The sequence below is a fragment of the Saccostrea cucullata genome, unplaced genomic scaffold (assembly GCF_032062105.1).
Source record: "Saccostrea cucullata isolate Sc308-1 unplaced genomic scaffold, CSIRO_AGI_Scuc_v1 ctg13547, whole genome shotgun sequence".
NCBI lineage: Eukaryota > Metazoa > Mollusca > Bivalvia > Ostreida > Ostreidae > Saccostrea > Saccostrea cuccullata.
The window spans coordinates 1-10,513 of NW_026920605.1; the positions used below are offsets into that span (position 1 = coordinate 1).

Genomic DNA, 10,513 nt, shown 5'->3' on the forward strand with positions numbered 1-10,513 from the left:
GTAGATACAGTCCCTCCTGGCGAGTGTGAGGGAGATCTCCAGCATGATGGAACAGAAGAACGCCATCCACGCCGTGGCATCCGCCTGAACCAGGTAGCCACCTACAACCAATATAAATGTTCTTATGCATACAAAACTAATAGTATGCAAAAAGAAAGTGAAAGCAAAATACTTTGTGAGTAATTTATCAATTTTTATCAAGTTTGCTTTATTTAAAAAAAATATCTTGGTCCTGAGTTATTTCTGTCATTTCATGATTGCAAACAATCTTGCCCTGTTTTAAATTTGCCCAGTCATATATTTGTTCCAGAAATTAAATATACTGTATTCTTTGAATTTCCCCCATTTTAAATTCGCCCAGATGAATGTAGGCTGAGAAGGGCAAAAGCTAAACATAGGTAAAAATTTCCCTAGATAGAGTATATCGGATCAACATACTGAGGTCAAACAACTGTACAAGTCTAAACTGTGAACTGTTGGAGGGATAACAATACCTGTTGGCAATGGTTTAGAACGGTCAAAAATTCCAATGTTATCTAGCCCAAGAAATCCTCCAGTAAAAATGTTCCGTCCCTCCAAATCCTTTCTGTTAATCCACCTTAAATTAAAAAATTAGTAGGAATAATGTGCTTAAACACACTGACAATTAATATTATATATGTTTTACTGAAGAGAAACTTTACCATGTAAAATTCATGATGAGTTTGTGAAAGCATCTTGCCAGAAAGCCAAGGTCTCGCTTGTTCTTTGGACCTGAGGCTTTGTATACTCTTAAAACTGCATAGGCATGAACTGGTGGATTTACATCTTGAAAACTAAATTCATATGCTGGTATCTGAAAATTAATATTGAAAGGTGTTTTAGGTCTTCACACCCTTAATTCATTATACATATATCTAAATATTTATTTTTTTCTTGTAGAATTTATAAACCAGAAGAATCTTGTAATAAGAATTTTATTTCACCTGCCCATTTGGATGCATGTACCATTCCCTGAGAAAAAGTTGTAGCTGATCCTTAGCAAACTGTACATCAATGTCTGCCATTGGAATCATATGGAAGGCCAAGTCCCAGGAAGCATACTGAAGTAAAGCAACAAACACTTTAATTTTTCTGTATTACAGCTTCCCAACAAGCATACTTTTTAAAATTTCTCTTGTTTAAACTACAGACAGTTCTGGATATTCTCATTCTATTGACAAGTTTTAACTTTGTTACAAAACCTGTAGAAATCTGAAGAGTTGAAAGGACTTTTTAATTATTTATTATACATGTATTATCATAGTAACATGCTGCACTGATTTACCCAGGGATATTCCCATTTGTCTGGGACTGAGATGACATCCATATTAAAGAGGTGCATCCATTCAAAGTTACGTCCCCTGAGCCTGGAGGCAGGGGGTTTGGGTTGGTTCTTATCTCCCTTTAGCCATTCCTCAATGACGTAGTAATAGAACTGTTTACTCCATAGCAGCCCAGCATAGGCCTGACGGGATACCTGTCTTTGTTGTTTGTCCTTCATTGGAATTTTCTGGCATCCAATAAAAATTCAGTTTCAAAAGTGGACTACATTTTTCAATACATTTCACTCTTTCATTAATCTTTATTTTCTTGTGGTGCAATAAGAACCTGTGAATATTTGTATTTCTGATAAATTATTTGAATTCAGTTCTTTTCCAAATTCTTTTATCTGAAAAATATAAAATTATAAATGTACATGTGTTACAAACCTCTTCATAAAAGATGTCTGCCTCCCTCTGTCTATCCTGGAAGGTGTCATCAAAATCTGGTCCAAAGATTCCATGCTTGGGAGCCTCCAGTTCATAGTACAGCCTCACTCTGATGGTGAAATCTTCCCTAGGGTCAAGGGTCAGGACATAGTGAGCAGCACATTTTGTTCCACAATGTGATGGGTTTACAGCTGATTTCTGTCCTTTCAAATAATTTTAAAATTAAACTTCATGACTTTTGGAGAGATGTACTATTTTTTTCAGAAAGCCACATAAAACAGCTTTTCTTAAAATACTGTAAGTCGTTTAAATTTAATTAAAATTTTTTATAAGCATTGAAATGTTTTTTAAAACTAACGATAGCATTCACGATGGGTTTAATTTCATATAAAAATGATGAATTGCCAACATAGTGAAATTAAAACCATTGTGATTATTTGCCAATCTACAGTTTCATAAACTGATAAAATCCCTTTTCATTAGTCATTAAGCTTTGCCCTAAGAAGACGATACCTTTGATGACATAGTCATGGAATGCATCCTTAGCATATCCTTTGCTTTCCATATTAAACAAACGTTTGAAATTTGTGTCATTTTCTGTAAACAAGAGTTCAGGTTCTTTGTTGTTTTGATCCACATCTACCTCCCAGAAAAATGGCCCTGATAAAAAAAACAACAAAAAAAGTAAAACCATCATGTAATTCTGTGATATATTAGTCAAAATGCCTTTGAAACACAGTTTCTTCTTTTTTAAATAGAATATGTACTTTATGCCTGTATCAAAAGACTTCAATATGTTACTCACCACAGTAAGCAGCTGGGGGTGAGGCTTGGTCCACTGTAGGGTCTATGTGATGACCTTGATCCTCCCCTGAAAAAGGATGAGATCAGTAAAAGAGGTACAGGATGATCTTAGAAGTGATTTACGAATCAATGTACTACAAAAAGTCATTCAGGGACAAACCTAGCGTAGGATGGTCACATTTCACCTTGGTGTTGGACACTTGACTGAGATGGGGCTTTGGAGTCACACAACACTGAAGTACAAAGAAAAAAATGAAACTTTTCTGCTTTAAAATCAATGTTATCAGAAAATTTAACAGAGGCCCAAGATTCTACAAGGAAATATTAATACAGATGTAATTATGCAAAAATTTCAAAGAATGTGTAATTTCCTAAGTATCAACTGACAAGGTTCTAGATATCCAAATGTTTTCAACTGTATCATACCCTAATCCATTGGGCATAGTAAACAACTTTGTTTTAATTTCACCATTTTTACATTTGAAATTTACTTTACTTTCATTAGTTTTTGCAAAGATTTTTTCAATGCAGTTCTATCAATTAACTTTTCTGAGAGAAACAGTCTAGTTCATGAACTTATATACATGTGTACATGTATGTATTTCTGTTAGGAAGTAAAATTCTATGTCAACATTTACTTACATAGGCGTCTTTGCCCCATGACCAGACATTTCTGAACCACAGCATGGGGAGCACGTGAACCGTGGCTCGTTCCGTGCCTCTGTTGGAGATGGTATACTTCCCTAGGACATCATTAGGACTGTGTTTACAATACTCAGCCATTACATCAAAATAACCCTGATCAAATACACCTGAAAAGTAAAACAAGTTTGCAAAATGTATTATGCTATTCATATTCACCACCATAATATAATGTTTACTTTGGTATGATGGATGTATGAAACAAGCTGCTCCAATTCATATTAAATTTTGATAATGCTCATCACTGGAAATCCACTGTTAAGTCTTGCTTCTCTTACCATGAGAAGCAAGACAGTCCAGGGGTGGTTGGCTGGGGGTAGGGGTTGGTAATACTGCTTTTTTTCTTGAGTGCACTATTCAAACACTAAATGATCATTAAATTCACTTATTGCATTGTGGTATGTTATAATAAGGCCTAGAAAAAAAATGTTTGTTTCCGCTTTCAGGCTGAAAAAATATAGGGTAGGTAGGTAGGCAATTTTTTTTTTTTGATAAAAATTTTTTTGCTTCTTTAATCAAAACGTGTATAGAAGTAACATTAATGACAAAAGAAATGGTGTTTTCAAGCATTACTGTGACTTAACTTATAATAGAAAGGTGACCCAAACTTCTTTCTGTCTTGAAAAGCTTGCAAAGTTGGAGGCTACAATTCCCTGGTTGAAATCTTGCACATCATGGGACAAAAGCATTAAAAAAATATTTAGGGTCGGCACTATAAATTAGGGTCGGTCGGGAAAGTGGAAACAAACATATTTTTTTTCTAGGCCTAAGCAAGGTTTTTCTTGAGTGCACTATTTAAATACTAAATGATCATTAAATTCATTTATTGCATTGTGGTATGTTACAATAAGCAAGGTTTTTGCCCAAAATTTAGCAAATTTTGCTGAAATTTTTTATCCAGGGTTAATATGTGAAAGAGTAAGGTGTCTGAAAACAGACAAAAATAAATTTATTTTAACCTTTGACCTGGGATAAAATTAACCAACTCACCTGTGTCCAGAATTTCATATTCTGGCATCAGGAAGCCCCGTACTTTGTTTTCGTGTTCCAGTTTGCTGTAGGGGTATTCCTCCTGGGGATATTTATAGAGGGCCTTCATGTAGGAGTGGGTGGGAGTACTGTCCAAGTAATAGTACAATTCCTTGACATCCTCCCCATGGTTCCCCTGGTAACAAACCATACAAAAGTGCTTATAGATCGGTACATAAGATATCCGTACTATATGATTCGATCTAGCCATATTGTTAGATAAGGAATGTTTGATAATCTCTCTCCTTCAATATACCTGGTGTCCAGTGAGTCCAAAAAACCTCTCCTTTAGGAAGGGGTCCTTGGTGTTCCAGAGCGCCAGGCCCATACAAAGTCGCCCCTGCCTGTCACAGATTCCCAGAAGGCCGTCCTCTCCCCACCGATAGGCCCGGGACCGCGCATGGTCATGTGGGAAGTAATTCCAGCTGAAGAAATAAATTATATTCAGTCCACGAATTAAAGATATATTTTATTAATTATCCATGAATTAATTTGAACATCAGACATAGTCATTCTCTCTCTTCAAGTAATGTTTTCTTGTAACTTCTTTTGAGTTAAAGCCATATGTGGCGTATGTACAATGAAAATCATTAGACTAAAATTATAAGAACTTATTATTTGTATCATTACTTTATATAAAGATAGAATTTTTCCGTAAATTACAAAATCTAAGTCAATTGCGCTATAAAGATATCACAATTTAATTTGGGTTCTCGGAATTTTCTCCGACTCGGAAGAAAATACAAAAGATTTAAATAACACAATACAGAGAAGCTAAAATCGTATTATTAGATGAAACAAGGTGTTCTCCGTGTTCAGAATTGTATGAAAAGTTTTAATTTAAATGTATTAACTATATTTCTTTACTTAATTTTGTATTTTTCAAAAATATATTTTTTTGATCAGTTACGCCATATATGGCTTTAAGGTGTATCTTTAAGCAAAATGTTTATGTACAGAGTTATTCCCCTTACAATGTGTTACTGCACCTAGAACTCCTGAGCACAAAGCTATTAATAGAGAATATGTGTATTTGTCCTGAACAGCTGGTGAGGGGATGAATGCAAAAATATAATAGATTGCTGCCAAAGATAAGAGCATGCATTGTCCTTCTAAATCAATAACATCAACAACAGCTCAAAAAGATTAGTAGCACTGAAACCAGATCTGCAAAAAAATGTTCTGGAGAAATGTATACTTCTGTGTCTTAAAAGAAATATCTATCAATCTAAAATTCAATTTGAAGTTGCTTTTTTTTAAATTTTTTATCAGATTCTTAGTTTTCATATATCAAAGATATCTATGAAAAAAATATCTTTCAGATGTTTTAGTCATGCAAGGATCATGTATAACACTATTCAAACTGTGACATGTGAAAAATATTGCATATTATTTGACTAAAAAATAGTTATCCTTATAATAGAACATTTGTCATGCAAACCCTTTTTTTCATATTGAAGCAATTGCTACAAAATGTCGTACTTTATGTATATCATATATAATTTAAGATTATTATTTTCAAAAGATTTGCTATTTTCTCAATTCAACTATCCTTGTTTTTAAAATGTGATTCACTACTTTATTTTCCTGGACAGGTTTTATAAAATGTTCAGATCACTGAAGTACACGATACAGAGTGTATTTATCTATAGTGAGATCAATGTAGAACAAGGAAGGACGTCCCATCAAAGTGGGAGCTTAAGACAATCATCTACTTCCTATGACTTATCAATGCATAGCATTTCCTGGAGTCTGCATGTACTCTCTCTCCCTCTCTCTCTTCTCTCTCTCTCTCAGAACAATATATCTGTTATTAATGCCATTTATCCACCTTAAATCTCATGACAAGTGATGCCACGTGTTGAAGACCTGTACCAAATAGATACTCAAATCCTACTGAACATTCACTCCACACCTCAGATGAAGAGAATAGCTTTGATGCTGTAATATTGTTGACATTTAGAACTGATGTTTCATTGACTAGTAAAGTACATGTACTGATAAATCAGAGATGTGCCATCATTAGTTATGTAATTCCATACATTATACCAACATAAAATCTGAATCTTGGAACAATACTATGTAAACAAGATGGTCCTTCCTTAAAATGTGTCAAAAACTTGATATACATGATGTGGAAAAATAAGACTCGGTTTTACAATGCAAGCACTTACTATCCTTGTTATTTTGTTATTTACTTGATTATAGCCTTAATGATTCAGACATAGTATTATTCGAAATTACTTTCTATGCCCCAGTCACTATGACATGCTCTGCTCCAGTCATTTTTTTTCAAGCAACGTAGATGTGAACATGGATAATTAACAAGAGGCCCAAGGGCCTTGAATCGCTCTTCTGATAAATTGTACAATCTATCACTTCTATCTGAAGCCTCTAACCTTAAGTATCCTAAGGCCAAGTTGCATCAACTGACAAAGTTTGATGATTCTTAACCAATAATGACTGAAAATATTTTTAATAATAAAGCTATAAAAAACCATAAGTACATCACAGTGACCTATATCAAGATTGAAGTTTTCTGACGACTCAAGATGCATTAATAAACAAAGATTGAAGATTCTAAGCCAATAAGTATTTGAGATATTTAAAAGTAGGTCACCGTGACCTACTTTTTTGTCTACATTCTTTGAAAACCCAAGATACATCAACTGACAAAGTTTGATGATTTTAAGCCAAAAAGTATCTGAGATATTCAAAAGTAGGTCACCATGACCTACTTTTTTGATCGACATTCTCTAAAAACCAAAGATGCAACAACAAACAAAGTTTAGTGATTCTAAACCAGTTAGTACCATAGATACTTAAATAAAGCCATAAAATGTCGAAAGTAGGTCACAGTGACCTACTTTTTTGACATCATTCTCCGAAAACCCAAGATGCATCAACTTACAAAATTTGATGATTCTAAGCCAATAGGTACCATAGATACTTAAATAAAGCCATAAAATGTCAAAAGTAGGTCACCGTGACCTACTTTTTGGTCATCACTCTCTGAAAACCCAAGACGCATCAACTCACAAAGTTTGATGATTCTAAGCCAATAAATACCTAAGATACTAAAATATAGCCATAAAAAGTCGAAAGTAGGTCACAGTGACCTACTTTTTGGACATCATTCTCCGAAAACCAAAGATGCATCAACTTACAAAGTTTGATGATTCTAAGCCAATAAGTACCATAATTACTTAAATAAAACCATAAAATGTCAAAAGTAGGTCACCATGACCTACTTTTTGTTTGTTACTCTCCGAAAACCCAAGATGCATCAACTCACAAAGTTTGATGATTCTAAGCCAATAAATATCTAAGATACTAAAATATAGCCATAAAATGTTGAAACTAGGTCATCGTGACCTATATTTTGGTCGACATTTTTCAAAGTCACAAGATGCATCTGCTGACCAAGTTTGATGATCCTAGGTCTGAAGGTAATCAAAATATGCCTTTTAAACAATTCGAAAACAAATGACTGCAAAATTCAAAAAGTAGGTCACAGTGACCTACTTTTTCATAAATATCTTTTAAGGTCCCAAGATGCATCAATTAACAAGATTTGATGATTCTAAACCTCTCAGTGTCTGAAATAATTGGATTAAATGTTTTAAGAAGAATTAGTCATAAAGTTCAAAAAGTAGGTCACGGTGACCTACTTTTAAGCTGACGTTGTTCAATGACCCAAGATGCATCAACTGACAAAGATTGACGATCATAGGCCTTAAAGTGCCCGAAATATGCTTTCAAATCAATTTAAAAACAAATGCCCATAAAATTTAAAAAGTAGGTCACCGTGACCTACTTTTGAGTTAGCATGATGTGAAGTCCTGAGATGCATCAACTTATAAGATTTGATGATCCTAGTCCTAATAGTAAGCAAAATATAAACGTTTTTATTATTTGTAAATTTAGGTCAACTTTGAAGTGACCTTGAGACCACGCCCTTTGCCCGAGGGTCATGCCTTGAACAATTTTTTATCTTCAACATATCCTGATCCTTGTATGTAAGTTTGGTGAAAATCTGCCTGGTGGTTCTGGAGAAGAAGATTTTTTAGCAACCAGTACTTTTGGTTTTGTTTTCCTGATTATCTCCCCTTGTTTAAGGGTCCCAACCCTTATTTTAGTATAAAGGGTAGCCCTTGGGCCAAGGATACCCTGTGACAAATTTGACACTGATTGGCCAAGGGGTTCTTGAGTTATGGCCCATATTCTAAAAAGTTAACGCACACCGCACACCGCACAAATGGCCATAGCATTAGCTCTTTGAGCCTTTGGCTCAGAAGAGCTAAAAATAAATTCCTCATTCTGTGTAAATGCATATTTTTTGTTTTCAAAGCAAAACTGTTATGATATCTTAAGAAATTATTGTAAGATTTCCAGTGTATAATCTTACTTAAAAAGGTGTAAGAGGGAAGGGTGACTCTAAAAAATGACTGACTAAAAATAAGATATTGAATACTAAAAAAAATATTTACAATATAATGCTTACTGTGGTCATTTGAGTTAACACTATTTGAAATACAGGCACTTGATTTGAAAGTTTTAAAAGTCCCTTTGATTTTACAATGTACGTGAATCTGTCACAGAAAGGTCAATAATCCTATTGCAAAATTATGAGTACTACAGGAAATTTTAAGATCGTGACCTACATATTGAATGGAAAAGAAACCATACCCCTTCCTCTCCCCCCTTCATAGAGAAAAAAAGGAACAAGATGATATACACTCGTGAGCTGGAGTAAATGAAAAAAGAAAACAATTATATACTTTTATACTTTGTTTGGAAAAATGTTCAACAATTGTATTGATCGAATGATGTAGAATAAATGTAAAGATTGTATACATAATAAACAATCTATATGAATTATTCATGTATATATATTTAAGTATATTAAAAAGAACATTTGCAGGATAGTGACATTTAACATGTCAGTCTGGAGAAATATATTACAGTGAAATAGATGTAGGTCAGAATTATATGTATTTTGGCAACAATAAACGTCTTGGTATATTAACCTCTGGGCCTACCAAGAGAAGCGAATAAACACACACTGTACATACGTTTTTGTATAGTTTTGCAAAACGCGCAAAAAATGTTACTTATTTTCCCGCAAAATATAGTTATAATTTATACGTTTGATTTGTCGGGTTAGAGTTTAATTAAACCTATGTGTATATCACTTGTCTTACCAATTTCCATCTTCAGAATAATCCTCTCTCACCGTCCCCCACTGGCGCTCCGAAAGGTAGGGCCCCCATCTTTTCCAGTTTTTTGCCCTCGTTCTATCCTCCCTCAGTCTCTGTCTCTCTGGGGTCGTCATGAGGCTACCGCGCTTTCACTTAACATAAGAGCACGCGGTGATAGTGTTTATATTTACTACAGCACGCATCAGTGAATCCACACTCCAACATTTCACAGGAGGCTGATCCAAGTAAAGAATCTAGGGGTGTACAGGATCGATTTCATTGACGGGCAAACGGACAAAAATGTCCATAGACCCCTAATCATTTTGCGGGAAAATCCAACAATCAAATTAAACATTTTCGACTTCTCTACCTACATTGCAAGCAATGATTGTCAGTGTCAGATTAATTCTTAAATATTATAATTACATGTAGATAAATTGGGAAACGTAATGTTAATTATTAATTAATTACATGAAATGAACTTTTTGAAGAAATAATGAATGAAAATTGATTAAAAGCAAATTGATTCACGAAAAAGCAACTTAAAAAAAAAAATCCTTTCATCAGTATCTGTCCGTGAATACTTATAAAAGCAGGGGCGTAGCAACCGGGGGGGGGGGGGGCCCCCCCCCCCACTTTTTTTCCCAACCTTACTTATACTATAGGAAATGTTAATTGAAAGCCTTGTTGCCCCCCCCCCCCCCTCTTTTAGTGATGTACCGAAAATATAGTAATAGAGTTGGTAATGAAAGTGAAAAAAAAGTATTTGTCACAATGAGAAAAAGTTTACCTACCCACCCCCCCACCCCCCCCAATAGAAATAGGATTTTCGACTTTGGGCAACTTTCTCCCCCCCCCCCCCCTTTTTTTTGGCTTGTCCACTTTTTCTGGTAATTATATTTTTTTTTCCCTGGCTGCCCCCCCCCCCCCCCCCCCCCCCCCCACTTTCAAAAACGATGCTACGCCACTGAAAAGTACTTTTAACGTTTATTTTTAATGTTAATGAACATGTTTATCTTTCTTAAAGTATACACTTAATGCTAAGAG

At 34.6% G+C, this 10,513-nt stretch overlaps 1 protein-coding gene across 1 annotated transcript; it reads right to left on the minus strand.

Annotated features, from left to right (window-relative positions):
• Positions 1–6: 6 nt before the first annotated feature.
• Positions 7–9,702, minus strand: LOC134252999 (uncharacterized; the record flags this gene model as incomplete). Its single annotated transcript, XM_062735533.1, has 13 exons — positions 9,470–9,702; positions 4,522–4,690; positions 4,227–4,401; positions 3,177–3,346; positions 2,695–2,767; positions 2,536–2,601; positions 2,244–2,390; positions 1,731–1,933; positions 1,307–1,531; positions 966–1,082; positions 684–835; positions 495–598; positions 7–101 (listed from the first exon to the last, which is right to left on the minus strand). Coding segments are annotated over exons 1-13 (1,827 nt in total), but the record flags the coding sequence as incomplete, so codon positions are not given.
• Positions 9,703–10,513: the final 811 nt, after the last annotated feature.